This window comes from Triplophysa rosa, linkage group LG4, assembly GCF_024868665.1.
Source record: "Triplophysa rosa linkage group LG4, Trosa_1v2, whole genome shotgun sequence".
NCBI lineage: Eukaryota > Metazoa > Chordata > Actinopteri > Cypriniformes > Nemacheilidae > Triplophysa > Triplophysa rosa.
In genome coordinates this window covers 11,803,414-11,825,995 of record NC_079893.1, presented here as the reverse complement: position 1 = coordinate 11,825,995, position 22,582 = coordinate 11,803,414, and the positions used below count along the sequence as shown (strand labels likewise).

The window sequence follows — 22,582 nt, the reverse complement described above, 5'->3', positions numbered from 1 at the left end:
TTTAGTGTACAGCAAAACGAGCCAAAATTCTACTGTGAAGATCAACCTCTATTTTTTTTTCTTCGTGGCGACGTTACGAAGAGTAGCAGCGCAGCCAAAAGTGTTGTGCAACAGCCACGTGAATAAGGTGATGTGTGTGTGTGCAGACTTCGAGCGCATCTGTGTGTAAAGTGTGACAATGACTAGCTTAACAGTAATGCGAAATGGTTTCCTTTGTGCTACAGAGAGCAAATCAGAAAATAGGCAGAATCACAAATCTATGGAGCCATTTGTTCATCCACTTATTTGGCCATCAAGGGACAGAAAGAATAAAATCAATATACCCACGTACATCTCCCTCATTCTTTCGCTCTGTCTTTCTCTCTCTGTAGATGAGATCGGGGGAAACTGCGGCCATAGTAGCGCGGGAATTGGCCGAACAGACCAAGAATAAGTTGAGACCTGGAGATGTTCCATCTACAGTGAAAGCTATGGCGCAGCTGGTGGAACTACTGGACGTCCAGCTGCGTAATCTCACCCCAGGGGGAAAAGACACAGCGGCACGTAGCTTAAACAAGGTATCCACGCTTAATAAACCACATGCCGTTGACTCATAATTACACGATTATTACTTCTTTATTACATGTTAATTACACTGCCCTGCTTTAAGTTTGCAAACGCTTTTGTTGGCTCTGTGTATTTGTGTGTATATAAGAGAGAAATGGAGCGGAAGAGAGAATAATGCTCTAATTCTGTCCAGAGTACAGTGTTTTAGGCATTAAACCTGTGGCAGTCCACAGATCAAAGGCTTTATGGCTCAAATGGGAGAACTTCCTGCTCGATAGACAGAAATCCTCAAACATGCACACACTTATACACTGTTATAAATAAGGACACACAAATTAAAACAGCTCTTGAAGCCCTGGTGAGTTTTCCAATTAACAAAAGAAGCCAAACAGAAAATAATACTGCAAAATACTTCAAAGTGGGAAACACAGCAACAGAAGCTCAAACGCAAACACATATGCCCAGATGAATGTATTATAAACATAATAGACATACTGTCAGACGTCAAGTGAATAAAATGTATGCTTAGCTGTGTTTCTATTTTAAAGCTACAACGAATTACGTCAATATGAAATTACCTGCAAAATTATCTTATAAGCTTACAATTGCAGCTTTAAATGTGTCTAAACTCAAAGCAAATTGCTGTGAATCTCAGTCATTCTCTCTAGAGTCATTTAACACAGACGCTACACTGTATAACCCTGAATATCACTTACAAACTTTAAACAACCTGGCTGTCAGTTTCCTATTACCTGCGTCTAGCTAAAGTTATCAATTACACAAACAATCTGCAATAAGACACAGTCAGGCTGCTCAGGTCCATTTGGACATCTCTAGGTATATATTCCACTGTTGTTTGTTTGTTTGTTTGTATGTTTACAACATCATTGGCCTGGCAGAGATGCAGGAATCTTTTGTGGCTACAGTGTCAGTTTCACGAGAAGAAAGTTGTCATGGTGACTGCAACTGTATTGGATTAATTTAGTCCCTTAGGCTCTGATAACTCGTAATCTAATTATGATTCCTTATTGTTTATTACTAAATGACTGTAGAATATTTAAACTCATTAGGTTTGTTTCCTGGGCTCTGTAAGATTAGATATGTGCTGGGGTTTTGTGTGTGGCTGAATGTAATGTTCTGATATTTTGTCTTTCAGCTTCAGAAGAGAGAGAGGTCATGCCGGTTTTTCATACAGGTAATTTGTTTGTGTGTGCATGTATATTCACAGATTTGGCTGTACTGTTTATATGAATGCCTACTTCCTATTTTTTTCTTTATCTTATTGAGTTTATTTATCTTAATATTCTTAGTCATAAATGTTTAGATTTTTTAGTTTTTTTGTCTTTTTCTTTCATTCATTTTATTTACACGTAAATGGTCATCTGCCAACTCCTCTTCTCCTCTCTCTCCCACAAAGTTTATCGTCATCTCTCTATTGAACGATTACTAAAAAACACATAAAGGCCAAATAGCTAATTTAAAAAAATTAGGGCTGTCAAACGATTAATCGCGATTAATCGCATCCAGAATAAAAGTTTGTGTTTACATAATATGTGTCCGTGTATTGTGAATATTAATTTGTATCTATAAATACAACAACATATACATTAATGTATATATATAATACAATTTTGAGATGTATTATTTATATTTACCAATAAATTAAATTACATATAGACGTTATAGACATATTTTAAATTTTTCTTAAATATATGCATGTATGTGTATGTGATTATAAACACAACGTTAATATGCACAGTACACAGACATATATTATGTAAACACAAACTTTTATTCTGGTTGCGATTAATCGCGATTAATCATTTGACAGCCCTAAAATATATATATATATATATATATATAAAATTTCATATAGTACATTCTGAGAAGAAGTAATACCAAACATTTCACTACATGTCATACTGTGTTTGGTTGTGTACTGTATATGCCCAATACTTTCATTTTGAACTTGAAACTTGAGAATGTAAAAATATATATTTAAAAAACACTATGAAATATTGTAAAATAATATAGGGTCGCTATTTGAAAGACTTGCAATGTAAAACTGTCTAATATATTAGCCAAATTATGTAGTGCTGTAAATATAATAAAGGCTTTGTGTAAGGGGTTCAGTTTTTTATTATTCCTATAGCTAAACTGGTAGAATGACAGTAGCCACGTCAGATTCATGGACTGATGAAATGCATACCTTTAATGCACTGTCAGTTGCTTTATATAAAAGCGTCTGGCAAATACATACTGTAAATGTAATGTAAATAGGGCCTACCCTGAGGGTATCGTAAATACTGTACAGTATCATTATCTTGATATGAAAACCATAGCTTGCATGAGAGATCCTTTCTCATTTAGCTTCCAAATTCTGTGTTTGTGTATAGACTCGCAAATATTGTCAGTGCTTTTTTATTTAAGTTTCATATCAGTTCACAAAATCAACATAGATGGCACAAATCATATCACGAATCATATTGGTTGTTAGCGTGTCCGAGTTTGTGCCTGCCGGCTGCATTTTTTTAAATATAAAAGCGGAGCATTTTTTCTCCTGAGAAAGCAGTGGTGATGTCAGCACTGGTCAGCAGTGTCACATCAGGCGACTGATAAACGCACACGCGCCGACAGACAGTGAAAAAAGCACAGAATAATGCAGATAAGCCCGAGAAAAGCTCTGAGGCGAAGTCAAAGTAAAAAGCATGAGAAGAACAGATTTAGAGGTAGAAAATGACTGATGCATATCTCAGACTGAGCCAGTATGCTCAGTCAACCCTGCCAATACATGACAGATTTATACAGATTTTTATTCCATGAAATAATGGAGGTCTTTACGTCCTGTTCCAATATTCTGTTTTCTGGCTTATATGATCTGTCGGGAGGAAATTAGTCAAGCAAACTACAACTGATCTTGCTGATTGAGACAAGGGGCATTATGGGGTTCCATGACTGTTGTCCAAAACTTTTGAGTGCTGATATCAAACCTGTAATAATGTACAGTTAGTCGGTCTTTATCGCAAAATTGAACAGGTTTAATATGATATAGCACTTAGTAAGTGACTAAGAAGATATTTTGAAGAATGTTGGTAACTGAACAACGCCAGTACCCATTGACTTTCATTGGTTTTGTGTCCATACAATAGAAGTGAATACAGTCCTGCTCACCATTATTGGCACCCTTGGTAAATATGAGCAAAGAAGGCTGTAAAAATAAATCTACATTGTTTCTCCTTTTGATCTTTTATTTCAAAAATATACAATATTCCAACATTTCATTAAAGTAAAACAATTTGAAGTAGGGGGAATATCACATTGAGAATTTTTTTTTCTCTAATACACCCTGGCCACAATTATTGGTACCCCTAGAAATTCTTATGAGTAAAATACCTCCCAAGTATATTCTCATTGATATTTACATTTTCTTAGCACACCAAGGTGACTAGAAACATGACGTTGTCCAGTTATGACTTCTCGTTGCACAGGAGAATAAATATTAGTAACACAAAGCCCAAACCCCCTTAATCATTCATCACAATGGATAAAACCAAAGAATATAGATGTACAGCAAAAGATCGTTGAGCTACACAAAATACAAAATGGCTTTAAGGAAATAGTTAAAACAATAAGAAATCTAATTTCCAACATCAGGGCAATGATCAAGAAGTTTTAATGGACTGGAGATGTTGAAAATCAGCTTGAAACAGGATGTGTGTCTATATTGTCTCAATGCACAACTAGGAGAAGAATTTGAGTGGCCAAAGACTCTTCAAAGAGCACAGATGGAAAATTGCAGTAATCAGTTGAATTTTGGGGTCAGAAAGCATTTAATAAAAATAAAGGAAAACTGCACCTCCATCACCACAAGTTGTTTGGGACACTGTTCAAGAAAATCTTCTGCTCTTATGCAAAAATAAACTGCACCATATTAATAGGACTGGGGTCTATGGCCATATGGAATGAAAAAGAGTTTTTTTGGCAGCAATAACACAAGATAGGTTTGGTGCACACAGGTATAAAAGAATGCCCCATGTCCACAGTTAAATATGTCACCAGATCTTCATTGTTGTGAACCTATTTTTATACCAGAGGTTCTGGACATTTTGTTCAGATACATGTCATCATGTTTTATATCAAATACCAACAAGTAAAAAAATCTAAACCTGACTTGCTCTGCTAGAAATATTATAATGGGTCGTGGTTAGATCGTCCATCAGCACATTGGTTCAAAATAAACATCAACATCAATAAAAAATGGGTCACTGAACACAAAATCAAGATCCTGCCATAGCCATCCCAGTTCCCTGACCCGAACCCTATAGAAAATGAGTGATATGAACTGAAGAAGAGGGAGGACCAACATTTGAAGGATCTGGAGAAATTCTTTATGGAGGAATGGACTCAGATGACTCTCAATGTAATCTCAAACCTCATCAGACTGAAAAGAAAACACTCAGAGCTGATTTTCTTATAAATTAAGGTTGCGGGGTGAATTAAATACAAGGGTGCCAATCATTGTGGCCAACATATATGGAAGAAAAACATTTTTTTCTCAATGTGATATTCCCCCCACTTCAAATTGTTTTCCTTCAATGAAATGTTGGAATTTTGTAGATTTTTTAAATAAAAGATTAAAAGGAGAAACAATGCAGATATTTTTTTACAGATATATTTGAAATGACAAGAAGTGAGTAAATGATGACAGAATCACTTTAAGAAAAATAGTCCATTGTAACATAAAACAATTGGCATTACAACAAGACTTAGCAACATTTTAATTTATCCTACCTAAAGGGATAGTTCACCCAAAAATGAAAATTCTGTCATCATTTACTTACCATCCAGATGTTTCAAACTTGTATAAATTTTATTGTTCTGCTGAACACAAAGAAAGATATTTGGAAGTATGTTTGTAACCCAACAGTTCTGCGACACTATTGACAACCATAGTAGGAAAATGAACTGTATGGTAGTCAATGGTGCCCCAGAACCTACATTCATCAAAGTATCTTTTGTCTGTAAAGTGTCTGTAAATGACGTTTTATTTTTGGGTGAACTATCCCTTTAAAGCTGCAATCCGCCACTTCATTGGGTTAAAAAATATGCAAAAATCAGTTATTAATTCCCGATTGACATGTCCCGTCTAAAACCGCGTGGAAAACGCGAGCCGCGCCTGTTTCTCTCTTCGAATGTCCCGCGCGCGGGCACTCCGAAAAGTTAAACTATTTCCATCTCGATGCGGCGCCGACGCACCTACAAAAATGTGTGCACCGCACCCCTATTTGGAAGCGTGCCTGCCTACATTTAAAATAACGAATATGCGCGCGGAAAAGACTCGAAATGTGAATCGGGCCTAAGTCAGTACATAAACAGTCAGTGTTGAAAACTCTCTCCATAATTCACAACAATTCACAACAGTTGCATTATACTAACGATTTATTATTTTATACATTTTATATTTGTTATTTTAAACACACCTAAATGTGTATGTAAAGTAACCTACAAAGTTATGTTTCAAACACAGATGGCAATAGAAAGAGAAAAGTTACGGATTTCAGCTTTAAAGTCCAATTTACATTTTCTAGAGACTTGTAGAAAAAGAACATTTTTCTCTCGTGTCCAGCTTTTTGTTTCTTTCAATCTGTTTCCTTTTTTTCGCTTGAACTCAGCTTCAAGTTTTCTATAAACCAGTTTACGCTCGCATTAAATATTAAAATCAACACTGAAGCTATTAGTCGCTTTGAGATGCAAGATTCTTACATGTTTCCGTGTAAAGAGACTTTTAATTAGCAACGGTATGTTGCCATAGACAACATTCAAATGTACAGATTAGCTCAGTGCCACTGTTGATCGGAATCAAGTATTCTTGAAAGCCATGTTATAAGGATTTTCAGTGGCCATCTAATATGTATTGCAGTGTGTGTGTATGTCTTTACGCTGGATTAGCTCCTCAGCTTCAAAGCATTTCAGTTCTGCTCCATTTACCAAGTCTGTGGAGAGCGCTGCCTCTCTGTGTGTGTGTGTGTGTGTGCGTGCGCGGGCGCGCGAGAGAGAGGATGCAAGAAGAGTTTTTTTAAAGTCTCTTATCTCACTCTGCAGTGTGAGCCACAAACACAGTCATACAGACAGACGCACGTACACTTCTGTCTGACCTCTTGACACACTCAGTCAGAAGATTTCATAAACAGTTTTGTTGAAAGTAAATACAACTCTTTCGTCTTTCTTACCTTTTATCCCAGTCTCTCTCTCTCTCTCTCTCTCTCTCTCTCTCTCTCTCTCTCTCTCTCTCTCTCTCTCTCTCTCTCTCTCATAAAAGGGTCATTACTTTAGTGGTGTCAAACTGAATATACTCATCACTTCTTTAACACACACGCGCACACACACACTGCTCTACTGTAACTGGGGCAGAATGATTCAACCCAATGGCCAGATTAGCCCGTGGCAACCCAACAGACAAACGAGAAAACATCCCCGTGTCCACCCCTACGGATGAGTGCACTTCAGCGAGAGACATTAATTACATATCTCTTAAGCACAGATATTACGCGCTTTCTATATGCTGAAAATGAAATAATGCATTTGAATAACACAATAGAATAATGCGAGGTTATGACCTTCTATAGGAAAGGGATGTATTTTTGTTAATAGAGATTTGACCCAGTATTATTGTGCACGGTGACAAATACATTTGTGCTTCTCTATGAATATGAATGCAATCCATATGTTTACAGTACAGTTTGCAGATTTTTTATAGACGAAAAGCACAATTGTAATGTGAACTATAATGGGGTTTTATACTCTGCAATCTTTTTAATAAACTACCTCCAAAGTTTCATTTGTATATCAAGGTTGAGGTTTTAATATTCCTGTGATAATATTCACAGGCGAATTTAAAAGGCTATCTTAATATCGCACTTTTTTTAAATACCCGCTGCACGGCAGAGACATTTAATTTTCCTATATAGTGTTCTTATAGACCCATAAATTACCTCTCGCCTTGTGACAACTCGCTGGCGTGTTGCACGTATGTGTGTGCGCGTGACAGCAAGTTTCATTTTAACAGCGTTTCATGCTCCCCGTGGATCTCTCCTCAGTTTGACAGGTTTATATTCCGGCATTGAGACAGACACCGTGGCTGTGTAGATGTGTGTAGAAATGCTTTATGGAGGTGGTGGGCTCTTTGGGAAATCTGTCCTTATTGTAAAGTTCAAATGTCAGAATGTGAGTCTGCGTGTGTTCAGAGGTCTTCTCCGGCATGGCTGACATCTTCTTCATCTTCTGCAGGCCATGGTGGAGACGGTGAATAACCTGCTGCAGCCGCAGTCCCAGGCGGCGTGGAGAGAGCTGTCTGTGGCCGAGCAGCTGCGTTGTGCAACCATGCTGTTAGACACGGTGGAGACGGGAGCTTTCATGCTTGCAGACAACCTCCTCAAAACAGACACTATACAGGAGAGCACAGACAACATCCGTGAGTTTTGAGTCTGCACGCACACGCTGAACATTCACACAGGGTATGCGCATTTTCACAGATTTTACGTTTACGTCATTTGCTCATCTCCTGTCACTAGGTGACAGATAACAAGTTAAACAGCAGATGGATAAAAACATGTTTCTGAATATGAAATCAGATGTCAGTGAAGGTGTTTGTTTCCTTGCGCAGACACAAAATCCCTGACACCGATTTGTGATTGGATAAAAACCAGATAATAACTATATGGGCGCTACAGGCATGGTTGGACAGTGTTTGTTGTTTTTACAGTATGCAGTGAAATGTTTCTAAATTTCTCCACCGATACTGATAGCCGTTTATTCAGAGATGCAGATTCTGAAGATTAAATTGATATTTCTTAACTTTCTGAATGTTATTAATTCATATAATGACTATTAATATTGAACATCAAGCTGGTGATGTTTTTGAAAACATATAAAGATAAAAAATATGAAACATTTTCCATACACAGAGCTCTTTTGATGGACAGGAAATATCGGCCCTGATCATCGGCTGTTTTTAAACTATCGGCCGTTAGTGTGAAAAGTGCTTTTATCGACCGATACCGATTATTTGCCGATATTAATGTCAAATTTAAGCAAAACCTAATTTAAACAAATACTTTTTCTTATTTGTCTTTTTGTGAGATTTACTAAAACAAATAGCTCATAATAGTAGTTTGGTTAGAAAAAAGCTATTTATCCAGTGAGCCAATACACAATAGTAGGATGTTTTCTTGAAATAATTCTATGGTAAACGGTCTTTTTATCTCATTATGTTTAATTCTGACTTTGGTCAAATTTACTCTGAATCTGGAGGGAAAAAATGTAATGCATCGATGACAGAATTGAACAATCAATAATAACAACTATTCTTTGCATATGAACATAATACCTGGCGAATTGTTTTCATCCACATTCCTCTACGCTGCACATTCCTCCTGCGGTTGTTTGTTTCTTCACCATATTTTTGAAAATAATAACAAATCAAATCAAATTGTCAAATTACTCTCAGAGCAAATATTTACAGCGCAATTGTAAACCTGTTATTTGTTAAAAAATGAAACAAAAAAAACCTAATTCGAACATGGTTCAGTGAATCTCTGTGTGAGATCTGATGCATACAAAACACATTATCACATTAGAGTTACGCAGCGGGGTAGCTTTCACGCACACACGCATCGAGTGTACTCAAGCCAGATGAAAAGTGCGTCTGTAAAAAACACAGGAACAGTCCGCATGGGGGGTCTGATACTGTCTGACTAATGCAAAGGAAATCATGCCCTGTATTATGGAAGAAGACAGAGGCGGTCAACATTTATTAAGGGCTGACACAAATACACACATATACACAGAAAGAGTGTGCTAGATGTTCATTTTTTCTCCAGAGTGGGATCAATGCGACCATCGAACGTGACTTTTGAAACCTTTTCTGTGTTAATTGTTGAATGCTGGTTACAGCTATTGAACTGAACGAAGGAGCATGCTAGAAACTCTGACAACAGACATACGTTATTGTCTTATTATTGTAAAGTAAACTTTTTAAAAATGATAAATCAGAGTTCACTCTTTGTACTGTATGTGACATTTAGGGGCAGGAAAATCCACAATAAGCCACAAGCATGTAGGAAAATGCTAATATAGTAAATAATGTTACAACTGTAATATTGTACGAAAACTAGGGATGTAACCATATCAAAGTCTCACTGTATGGTAATACCTTGGTATGAAGTCCACAGTACGATATTTATTGCAATATTTAAAATGGCAAATGATGACTTGGAAAAGTGCCATAAGCATCCTCTTTTCTTTATCCTGTAATCATAACTGTTGCTTAGAGCAGTGGTTCCCAACCTTTTTTCCTTGGGGCCCCCCACGTACATATATGACAATCGGAGCCCCCCAACCCTCATATATGTGTGTGTGTGTGTATACACACATAATTGCTACTCAAACACACATATATAGATAGTAAATATAAATAAATTACAAACCCGATTCCAAAAAAGTTGGGACACTGTACAAATTGTGAATAAAAACAGAATGCAATGATGTGGAAGTTTCAAATTTCAATATTTTATTCAGAATACAACATAGATGACATATCAAATGTTTAAACTGAGAGAATGTATCATTTTAAGGGAAAAATAAGTTGATTTTAAATTTCATGGCATCAACACATCTCAAAAAAGTTGGGACAAGGCCATGTTTACCACTGTGTGGCATCCCCTCTTCTTTTTATAACAGTCTGCAAACGTCTGGGGACTGAGGAGACAAGTTGCTCAAGTTTAGGAATAGGAATGTTGACCCATTCTTGTCTAATACAGGCTTCTAGTTGCTCGACTGTCTTAGGTCTTCTTTGTCGCATCTTCCTCTTTATGATGCGCCAAATGTTTTCTATGGGTGAAAGATCTGGACTGCAGGCTGGCCATTTCAGTACCCGGATCCTTCTTCTACGCAGCCATGATGTTGTAATTGATGCAGTATGTGGTCTGGCATTGTCATGTTGGAAAATGCAAGGTCTTCCCTGAAAGAGACGACGTCTGGATGGGAGCATATGTTGTTCTAGAACTTGGATGTACCTTTCAGCATTGATGGTGCCTTTCCAGATGTGTAAGCTGCCCATGCCACACGCACTCATGCAACCCCATACCATCAGAGATGCAGGCTTCTGAACTGAGCGCTGATAACAACTTGGGTTGTCCTTGTCCTCTTTAGTCCGGATGACATGGCGTCCCAGTTTTCCAAAAAGAACTTCAAATTTTGATTCGTCTGACCACAGAACAGTTTTCCACTTTGCCACAGTCCATTTTAAATGAGCCTTGGCCCAGAGAAAACGCCTGCGCTTCTGGATCATGTTTAGATATGGCTTCTTTTTTGACCTATAGAGTTTTAGCCGGCAACGGCGAATGGCACGGTGGATTGTGTTCACCGACAATGTTTTCTGGAAGTATTCCTGAGCCCATGTTGTGATTTCCATTACAGTAGCATTCCTGTATGTGATGCAGTGCCGTCTAAGGGCCCGAAGATCACGGGCATCCAGTATGGTTTTCCGGCCTTGACCCTTACGCACAGAGATTGTTCCAGATTCTCTGAATCTTTGGATGATATTATGCACTGTAGATGATGATAACTTCAAACTCTTTGCAATTTTTCTATGAGAAACTCCTTTCTGATATTGCTCCACTATTTTTCGCCGCAGCATTGGGGGAATTGGTGATCCTCTGCCCATCTTGACTTCTGAGAGACACTGCCACTCTGAGAGGCTCTTTTTATACCCAATCATGTTGCCAATTGACCTAATAAGTTGCAAATTGGTCCTCCAGCTGTTCCTTATATGTACATTTAACTTTTCCGGCCTCTTATTGCTACCTGTCCCAACTTTTTTGGAATGTGTAGCTCTCATGAAATCCAAAATGAGCCAATATTTGGCATGATATTTCAAAATGTCTCACTTTCAACATTTGATATGTTATCTATATTCTATTGTGAATAAAATATAAGTTTATGAGATTCGTAAATTATTGCATTCCTTTTTTATTCACAATTTGTACAGTGTCCCAACTTTTTTGGAATCGGGTTTGTAAATGAAATAATTGAATAATAAATTAAATTAAATGGTTAAATATGAGTAATATAAAAGATTTTAATGACATTTTTACTTGAATACTCAAATACATTTTCAGGTTATTTTTCAGGTTGTTTCAGTCTATTTTCAGGTTATTGTATGAACATACAGAGTATACTGAGCGTTATGAAAGAACTGTTAAACATTACATTGCTGTACTTGCATAAAGAGATGTAGGCTACTGTCAATTACTGCTTATTTTTACAAGGTGTCTTTCATTTTGCTTGGTTTCATGCTGTCGTTTACCAATTTTTCACCACAGAACACACATTCTGGCCGAGACTTGTCTTGTCCTTCAATAAAACCTAAATTTACGTAGGTTTTATCATAGCGTCTAAACTTTTTCCTTTATTTCTGACGAAGAATCACCGCATTTACGTTTCTCTGCTATAACACGAACGTTGACGCCTGACAGAGGACGTTTCTCATGTGAGTCTCATAGCGAGAACAGCCAATGACAGTGCTTCCGGCTACCGCGAAGCCTCGTGTGAATGTCTGCCAATGGAGCTGGAAAAATTGAAATAATTATTTTATACAAGATATAACTATTTTTGACTGAATTATCTTGGCATTGTAAGCACATGATTTTTTTAAAAACATACAAAAATATTTTAATTTAAAATGATTAGTGGAACATTTATGCAGCTTTATTTAACCTCAAAGCATGTCAGATCCCGCACCCCTCATGTGAACTCTGGCACCCCCCTAAGGGGGTCGCGGACCCCAGGTTGGGAACCACTGGCTTAGAGGTATGAATTACAGTATGAGATAGGTCAAATGACCTAAAAATCCCTTTTATAAAATAAAATAATTATGCCAGATGGAACTTGCCAAAGGTAACATCTATTATTTTTTCTAACATTCTCTATGTTAGGCCCGGAAGACCTATCGTTTCATACAGTCATGTGACCACGATAATATTGAGACAATTTTGCTATTGCGATAACACAATATCGATCATATTGTTACATCCCTAAAGAAAACCCAAATGAAATTAGTCTGTTATAGTTGACCAAGACCGCTAAAAAACCCTGTTAAATAGCTTTCAAAGACTGTATGCCATGAGCTGCACAAATTCTGGCGAGTCCAGCGGCTAGTTGTGTTGTTCTCTGGTGTTTGCCATCTGGCACAGGATCTGAGCACATCTAGACAATGCTGCTGAATCATGAATGCCCTGGAGATGCCAAAGTGATGCTCCTCTCAATTTACTGCTAAATGTAGCTGCAATGGCACATTCGTAGCACATATCATTGTCAACGCATATTGCAGCTACAACTTGAAATGTAAACTTTATTATGAGTGGTGCAGTTTATGTCACATCACCAAAATTTGATATCTGCTTATGTTGTATAAGGAATGAAAAAGAAACTACACTGATATTATAGACCGTTTTGGAAGACATAAACAATGGTCCAGAAGAACTTCATGTTTCAGTTTTTTAACACTGCACAAATGTGTCAACATTTACTGTATAACTAAATCAAAATGTTAAACAAATATTTTTATGGTTCAATTCTACAGCCGTGGAAAAAAATAAGAGACCATTCAAGTTCTTTTTTACTTTTTCAAAATTTTTATATTATAGGTATGTTATATTCCAGGTAAATATATAATTTTTGTTTCATTCTGTGAACTGCTGACAATATTTCTCCCAAATTTCAAGTAAAAACATTGTTTCTATTTGCATTTAATTGCAGAAAGTGAAAACTGGAGAAACAGGTCAAAATAACCTAAATAATTTCAGACCTCAAATACAAGTTCATATTCATTTTTAAGCAATGCAGCAGCTTTTAGTATTTGTATTTGTATTGTGTATTAAGGAGACGTTCCAAAATAATTTTTATTTGACTATCTCCATTTTTATCACAGTTTTCATGTGTCTTGTCATGCTGTCAATCTTTCACATTGCTGTTGGATGATTTGATGTCACTCCTGAGGTTCGATTTTGTTGAAATGCAACAGACACTAGACTGGAATGGCCACAATACATCTAGAAATGTTGATTAAAAGAAAATTTGGAATGGTCTCTTAATTTTTTCTGTGGCTGTATACTGTATGTAAGATTAAAAAGAGCAAGTGTTTCTGGACCAGTGTTTACATCTTGCAAAGTGGTCTATATAAGATTAGTCATTTAAAAAAACTTTTTGAGCATTTTTAAACGATTCAAAACTATCTAAAACAAAAACGATGTCTATATTATACATTTCTTATACTACAATTACCCAGTCTCTCTCAATTTTCTATCAAACTAAATGCATAAAGTCCATTAAATAAAACACTCTTAGCTTGCTTTGTCATTGAAACAGAAATCTCTCTCACATCCCTGTTCCTACTCACTCACACTGTGCTAAAAATTTCAGCGATGCAACAATCACTCCAAACAATGAACTAACGCACACACTGACACAAAGACAGGAATGTTTATGGCAGACAGAGGGAGAGAGAGACATAGTGAAAGGATGGAGAGAAAGAAAGTGAGGAAGTCAGTGGCGAAGATGGGAAACGTAATAAGGGAAGACATCCGACCAGCAGGAAGAACAATAGAGAGAAGTCAGAACGAACAGGATGTTACCAGAGACAGTAAGTGCGAGACAGACATGTAGCCTGAACTAACCGACTAAAAACGAGAAGATGGAGGGAAGAGAACAAATGAGAGAAAACACAATAATAGAAAAAAGAAAGGTGGTGGGGGGTGATTAGGAATCCATGCTAACCGCTCTATTCTGCTCCAGCGCTTTCACAGAGCAAAGAGGGGAATTTATCGTTCCTGGCAAACAATTTATCCGCTATTCCACCACTCAAGGCCAGTTCACATGCATCTCGTTTGAGAGAAATAGCTCTCTGTGGGATTGCCCTTTAGCCTCGCTCCCCCCGCCACCTCTCTCTGCGTTGTTCATCATTCATGGTGGATTTTTTTTTCTTCGTTTTTTGGCATCTGAATGTCTGCCTTAGTCATTCGGCCTTGGTATTTACAGGGCTGTTTTGGTGGGTTTCATCAAAGGATTAGCGACATCAAAAAACATCTCCCACATGTCTGTGCCATTCTTACATGTTCGAGCTCCCTCCAATTTCCAGACCTGCAATTCCCTCTAAACTGTAATCTTTTGATACACTTGTTTCAAACAATAATTTTTTTTGTCAATCCCATTGAGTCACCTGCATGACATATTGTTTAAGTAAAAAAAATATATATTATATTAAAGTGATAGTTCCCCAAAAATGAAAATTCTCACCCTCTTGTCATTTCAAACATGTATGACTTTTTTTCTTCCGTAGAACACAAAGGAAGATATGAAGAAAGTTGGTCACCGAACAGCACTGGCCGCTATTCACTTCTATTGTATGGACACAAAACCAATGCAAGTCAATGGGGGCCGGTTAATAACATTCTTCAAAATATCTTATTTTGTGTTCTGCGGAACAAAGAAAGTCATGCAGGTTTGAAATGACACAAGGGTGAGTAAATGATGACAGAATTTATATTTTTGAGTGAGCTATCATTTTAACAAGATTACAAAGAATGGCTAGGAATGCAACACTCAAAAAGGTGATTTTAGCGCAATTTAAGCTTAGCAAACCAAAGTTATGGTGCAGTTTATGTCCGTTTTTATGATCGGACAATGCAATTATTGATCGGACATATGCTATTTAATTCAGATTTTTCTTAGCGAATTTCCAAATATCTGCCTGGTTTCTTGCTGTGATGTAAATAGCTGCCCGGAGGGGTTGCAAACATGGCCGTCGAGTGGCATGACTTCCGTAAAACCCAAAATCCATCAAAATGTCAAAGCTGTTTTTTCTATACTTAATGCAATGCAGATTTAGATTTAGTTTGCTTGGTTTATTATAAAAATAAACAAATTGCTAATCTCCAACCGCTATGCTAACATGTTAAATAAACATTAAAATAATAAACCAAACTACGCAAAAATATTTTTTCTTTAGTCAAGCAGTCACTGGTGCCCCCGCCAAGCTTATGCAAGCGAACGTATTTTATGTTTTAAGTCTTTTACGTAACGCTTAATCAAGAAATGAATATGCAGAACTTCTTAGAAAATCCTATTTTGCATATATAAGCCTTTCAGTAAAATCTTTCTTTATCATTATATTCTCCGTTTTGATCTTCAATCTCAAATTTTAGCCGAAAGCTAATCTTAATCTCACAGACGAAATCTCCCACCATTATCAGTTTATTCAAATGAGAAACTTCCTTTCCCACAGTCTTTCTCGCTCTTTCTCTCTTTCTTTCTCTTCTTTTTTTACATCTTTCTTTATGCTAGGAGCTATTCTTGTTAAATTAATGTGTTGACTAAAGTGTTTACAGAGCAGCGAATATGTTAAAAATGGCTTTTTTTTAGACAGAACGCGGATATTGTCATATTTAGGTGACAAAAGAGGCTGTCTAAATATAAAGCTAATCTCTTAAAGAGAGACAACCAGTGGAAAGATCAAAACAACTTCTCTGGTTTGAAATTGTGTGTTTCCGTGCGGGGTTGTCTGTGAAGCTTCAGCTAATTAGGTTAGCACAGTGTGAGCACCCCTGCAGTCTATATGTGCGTATGTGTGTCTGCTTTGAAGGCTCCATATCGGCTTGAAGTGTTTTATATAACTGGGCCGTTGTGTTCCTTATGGATCTTCCTCTATTTTTCACTTGCAGCACACACACAGCCTCCCTCTGATCATTACCCTTGGGGGTGTGAGTTTATTCCTTGAGGTTTTGTGTGTGTGTGTGTGCGTGCGTGCGTGCATGCGTGCGTGTGTGTGTGTCTGTACTCATATGAGCATCTGGTGATGTATGTATTGTATACTGGCATTGTTTTTTTCCCAGGCCAAAACTACTTTCTAACTGGTAATCCATGGTGCATTCAGCTTTAAATCACATCTGTCACAAGTACATCACATCGAGACCTACTGTACACATGAAATCTGCACCCTCTTACTACGATAATTAGAAGGCATCTCAGGACCATCAGTTTGACGATTACATAGCTATGGTGTAATGTAGTTTGTAAATAAATTACTTTAATGATCACGGAAAACGATCAACCCTTAAATACGGTCAGGAGGGTGTTCATAATTTGCCTTTAATAAGGTTTTTATCTAGTGTGAAATGTAGCCGCAATCTGTATTTCGTTAAATGGACACATGAACGCACAGACGCACAGCGAGCTTTATTTTTCCGTGCTTTATATTGCAAACCTGTCCGGTAAATTACATAACCCGCCTGTAGCTAGGCCTGGAGACCACCCGCAGATATGAAGGAAAAGATTTTAATAAAACTCACAGACATGTTCTCACACACACAAAGATTCAGATATGATTTAAGGATGTATAACTTCATAACAGTCCTGTATAACTCATCACCTTTCCCCAGGGAACCACAGACATCACACGCTGAGGTGATATATCACACATACATGCGTTTTCATGTCTCAAAGTGAATTTATAAAGCTGTTTAGCCAGCCCAAGGTGTCTTTCATCTCACACCTATAAATAAACATCGTTCACAATGCTACGTCTTAAGCACATACAATGTGCAATGAAAAAAGTATAAATTATGTTTCATATATTTATGGGTTTATAAACAAGCTCTGATTCTTTTTTAACGTTTCATGTAATTTTTTTTTATTTTTTCCTGAGACTGTTGCCAAGAAAGTGAAAAAAAACTTTTAAAAAAATGTATTTATTCTTAAATATATTGTGTTGAGGAATGTGTAGCACATATTTCCAGATTTGGTGTGCGTAGTGTCTCATAGATTAAATCTTTTTATATTACTTTGGTTTTTAAATTATTGTTATACTGTCATCAATAAGGCATGCCAATAATACAATAATATTATATAGAACATGAACAAGAATTGAAACAATATGATGTATGACTGCTTCATGCTTATGTGAGATGGTGTAATTCCACTCCAGTGTAATAGGAGGCAGCATCTTATTGTGAGAACATCTATATTTTGCAGAGCTCGAGGTGGCACGGCTAAGTACAGATGGCAGTCTGGCTGATCTGAGTTTCCCTCAATCTGGACAAACCGGCAACTCCATCCATCTCTCAGCGAACACTCTCAAACAACAAGGACGCAACGGTAATCTCTCAATGTCCGCCCGCCTCTGTCTCTGAAGTGTCTTTTGTACTTTAAAGGCTGACCCGTCTCCTGTGTTGACCCATTCCTGTTCTTCAGGTGAGATCCGCATCGCACTGATCCTCTATAACAACCTGGGCCAGTACCTATCCACAGAGAACGCTAGCGTGAGGCTGGGAAGTGACACGGTCTATCCCAATTATTCCCTAATAGTCAACTCACCTGTCATTACGGCAGCCATTAATAAAGACAGCAACAAGGTCTACCTGTCTGAACCTGTGGTCTTTACTGTCAAACACATACAGGTATTTTTAACACTCACCTGTTTCCTGTTTCACTCTCATTTTACGTTCAATAAAAAAATATGAATTGAATGTAAAATTATGTTACTTGGCTTGGTCAAAGGACTAACCCTTTTATATTGTCTGACCCACTTTCAAAGGAATTGCGCTGGGTTTATCACAGTACACAATTTTCAGTAGTCAATACCAGTAAAATGTAATGATTCTTAAAAACCATTTTAATACCAAAGCAAAAACTAATGTGCTATTAAAAACTCCCTTATTTACAAAGAGAAAAAATAACTTAATATTAACAAATTAAATAAATATGGTGGCATGTAGCCTTCAAGTTTCTACCAATTATGTAAATCTGCTTCATGTTTTAAACTAATTATTGGAACTATGTAATTTAATTTGCACCAATTTTACTTTAAAATCATTTAATGGTTGACATTGTTTTTTGTTCTGTGTGAGTGTACAGCCATCACTAGAGTTTATAATATTATGCTCGTGCTCTTATTCCAGCAGTCAGGGGAGAACTTCAATCCAAACTGCTCCTTCTGGAGTTACTCCAAACGCACCATGACAGGATACTGGTCCACTCAGGACTGCAGGCTACTGGGAACCAACCGCACACACACCTCGTGCTCCTGCACACACCTCACCAACTTTGCAGTGCTCATGGCCCACGTGGAGGTCAAGGTAAATCTAATACTATAACTCACTTACAGTGTGCTATCGAAAGATAAATTTAAAGGAATAGTTCAATGGAAAATGAAAATTATCCCTTAATTTACTCAATCATTCCATCGTAGATGTATATCTATGAAAATTGTCCAGGTTTTGAATCTCCAAAAAGCGCCTCCATCCATCATGCAGGAGGTTAATATATGAATATAATATCTGAATTAAAACAATGCGTTTGTCGGAAAAAAGTAATGTTTTGAGCTTATTTAGCCATTGTTGCATCTTGTATAAATCTAAATGGAAAATAAAAGACAGCATTTCTCGGTAACCCTTATCAAAAAGAAGTATGCTTGAAGTTTATTCTTTAAAGTATACTTAAGTAAAGTTCAAGTATATTTTAAAGTATACTTTATGTAGTAGGTATACTAATATCAATGGACTAGTACTGTAGTATACTTGAAAGTGTACTATTTGAATACCGCTTGGGACTACAAGTTTACAATTAAGTTCATTTCATTTGTACTACAACTATACTCCAAGTAAACTTGTTGGTATACTGATAGTTTACTTGTTCAATACTTTTAGCACGTTTAGTCTATAAACTTTGAAGTTTACTCCCAGTAAACTATTAGTTAAGTAGTTTTTATACTGCAAGTATACTTGTGGGTTTTCTTTAAAGGAGTAGTTCACCATAAAATTAAAATTTCATGATAATTCACTCATGTCATACAATCCGTCCGTGTTTATTTCTTCTGTCGAAAATAAATTGAGGCCTTTGAGGAAAGATTTCCAGGGTTCTTATCCATATAATTCACTTAAACGGGGGGCTGTTGGTTAAGGTCCAAATTTCAGTTTCATCGCAGCTTCAAAAGGCTCTAAACGACACCAGCCGATGAATAAGGGTGTTGTCTAGCGAAAGGACAAGAAAACTGAAAAATTGTATACATTTTAAACATAAATATATGGCTTGCTCTGCTTAGGAGTGCCTCCATGTAGCGCGTCCACGAGTTCACATACTCTGTAAGCATGTTGGAAAGGTCACGCGGTTACAAAACGTCACACATTTTTTGAGTAATAAACTTCACTTGCTGTGGCAAAACTTGGCACTCGGTTGGTTAAGTGTTTCTTGGTGGTTGCTATATTGTTGCTAAGGTGTTCTGGGTCATTGCAAAGGTGTTGCAAGGTGGTTGCTAGGGTGCTTTAAATTATTGCTTGGGCATGGCTCGATAGCTTCACAAAGATCCTGTCTATGGGATGTCATATGCACAATCACGTATAAAATTTTATTTCTGATTTATTTATGACAAACAGTGCAGGAAAAGTTATGCACCAAAGTTTTGTCCAGAAAAAGAAAATAAAACAGAATAATAATAAGAGCACCACAAACTTTGTGAAAAAAGTATTTGCTACTCAAGCAAAATAATAAAGTATTTGCTATTCAAGCAAAAGAATAAACACAAGTAAAAGGCTTGTACTACAAGCCAAGTATACTTAGAAGTATACATACTGTATGTTTCTCAAGCAAAAGAATAAACACAAGTACAAGGCTTGTACTACATGCCAAGTATACTAAGAAGTATACACAAGTATGTATCTCAATCAAAAGATTAAGTACAAGTATAGGCCAAATATACTTACACTTTTCAATCAATAAAATCAAGTATATTTGTAGTATATATGTTTCTGAGAAGTACATAAAGTTTATTTCTATACATAAGTACATAAGAAGTAGACTGAAAGTATACTTTCCTATTTTAATTTTAAACAATGTATACTAATTGCACGCTTGAATAAACTTCTTTTTGAAAAGGGAAATTTAACCCTTACTTGGGGTACCCCTACTTATGTTTGGGGTCACATTCACCCCAAAGCAACTTTAACATCTTCTGAAAAGTAAAATAGTCAGAAAGAAAATACATTTATATGATAATAACATAAATATATAAAAATAATAATTGTTTTTAGTCTTTATCATTAATTCTTTTCCCATGCCTTCTGGAGCTTGAATGAATCAACTAAATTCTGAGAACTCAGCAACCAAATGTACAAATAAAATCTAAACAAATCAATAAATTATATGTCATCATTTAAACTATTAGGTAGGTCAAGTGTGAGTAAAAATCAAATAACAATTTAAATTTTAGTAATTTACCATTAAAGGAGCCATGAATTAAAACCACAGATTTTGTTGTATAAGAGGCAATCGTATTCAAGCGAACATCCTGTAAGTGTCAGAACTGAAAACGCCCTTGTTACTGAAATTACAACTGTTATTGACACCAGGCTCAGTGAACGCCAGGTCGTGGAATGCACCTATCTATGACATAGATAGGTTGAACACCGCCTCCACAGAAAAATATCAACGACTACTTCTCTAGCCCCGCCCACTGCTTCGCGAATGACTTTAGCCACACATAGTACACACTCCCGCATTTGTGATGATTGACAAACTGGTAACCATAGCAACATATTTTTCGGCTAAAGATTCATTTTGTCCGTCAGTTTAAACTAAACTGCTGATATGCGCTGTGTTGTGTTTATGCTCGGAAGGCTCCATCACACAGAGCTCTTTTGCTGTGTTGCCATGTTTGTTATTAATAGGCGCTTTTATGCTTGTCGTTTGGTCTTAGATCCAAAAGCCTTGGCACTTAGGTCTTAATAAATGGTCTGAAGCAGATTTTAAGAGTTTTTGGTCTTATAAAATATATAAACAATTTGCATTTTAAGGTTTGTTTTTGTCTTGTCTTTATTTGCTTATTTTTTCTGTGAAGATCTGGCAACCCTGTCACTTTAGCGAAGGGCTCTTGAGGGCGGCTAGCCCCCTGTCATATGTGCAAAAGTGAGGACTTGTTTCACTGTTATTTTTATTTAGAGCGACCAAGCAACAAACACGCAACATTGTGCAGTGACTGGTTGTGGAAGAACACAGTCGCTTCTTCCGGATTCTTATTTAAGGAATGCGTGGTTGAAGTTTATTTTTAAGTACGTTCCTGCTCACGTGGGTGAAACATTGAGCATTTGTTCGCATCATTTCACCATGGATTCCCTAACGTTACATGTCTAACCAAATTCACAGAAGGCTCCAACTAAGTTTACTACACAAACTGCTATCCAATCATAGCAGTGGGCGTTTACTTCCAAGTTTTCAATGCGGCACGCCCATTTAAACAGAGCGTTTGACGAGACGGCCTCAAAACCCGGGTAGAAAATAGCCTTACAAATTACTTATTGATTTTGATGTTTTTGAATGTAAAAACCACGCGAACGTCATAAGTAGACCTCATACAACAGTATAAAACAATAAACAAGCGCAGTTCAGGACACCTTTAATGTTTTAACCCCCACATGTTAAATCATTGCTAAAATTTGCACTTACTGTAACTGGATGGTTTAATATCGCCATACATCAAGTATCATTGCATCTGGTGTGTCTCTTGACTAGTTGTCGTATGTGTTGTGAGAAAACAAGGGCATGACGACAAGTAACAAAACATGAGAACCAATGAAATTCGACCAAATTGTGGTGTTATTTAAGTTATTTAGCATTATAAAATGAGCTTCGAGAAATCTTAAAAAACAGTCAAAAAAACATACATTTCAAACTAGAACATAAAAGAGCCTGTAGGCCTACAACTCTTACCGTAAATAATTTGATGGCTAACAAAATAATAACAGAACAACAAAAATGATTTAGATTGTTAACTAACCATACTACCTTAACCTTACTTCTAAGGTGATGGGAAACCGGTTGAGCTGTTAAATTATGTTGCGACACACTAGGGATCTGTTATCCATGCTAAATTTCTGTGTCGAATGAAAACACAAGTTGATTTGCAATGCCTGGTGAATTGGCGGTCATTGAA

The 22,582-nt window shown here is 36.8% G+C and overlaps 1 protein-coding gene across 7 annotated transcripts in view; it reads left to right on the top strand.

Annotated features, from left to right (window-relative positions):
* The window catches only part of adgrl3.1 (adhesion G protein-coupled receptor L3.1), a 96,179-nt gene that overhangs the window by 55,069 nt on the left and 18,528 nt on the right, over positions 1-22,582 (top strand). For 4 of the 7 annotated variants that reach the window (XM_057332400.1, XM_057332403.1, XM_057332402.1 and 1 more), the window contains exons 9-14: positions 372-557; positions 1,703-1,741; positions 7,834-8,017; positions 17,632-17,754; positions 17,851-18,056; positions 18,558-18,734. In XM_057332400.1, the coding sequence (XP_057188383.1) occupies positions 372-557; positions 1,703-1,741; positions 7,834-8,017; positions 17,632-17,754; positions 17,851-18,056; positions 18,558-18,734 (915 nt within the window). The remainder of the gene's footprint in view (positions 1-371; positions 558-1,702; positions 1,742-7,833; positions 8,018-17,631; positions 17,755-17,850; positions 18,057-18,557; positions 18,735-22,582) is intronic. The other 3 variants (XM_057332401.1, XM_057332404.1, XM_057332399.1) reach the window with 1 other exon arrangement.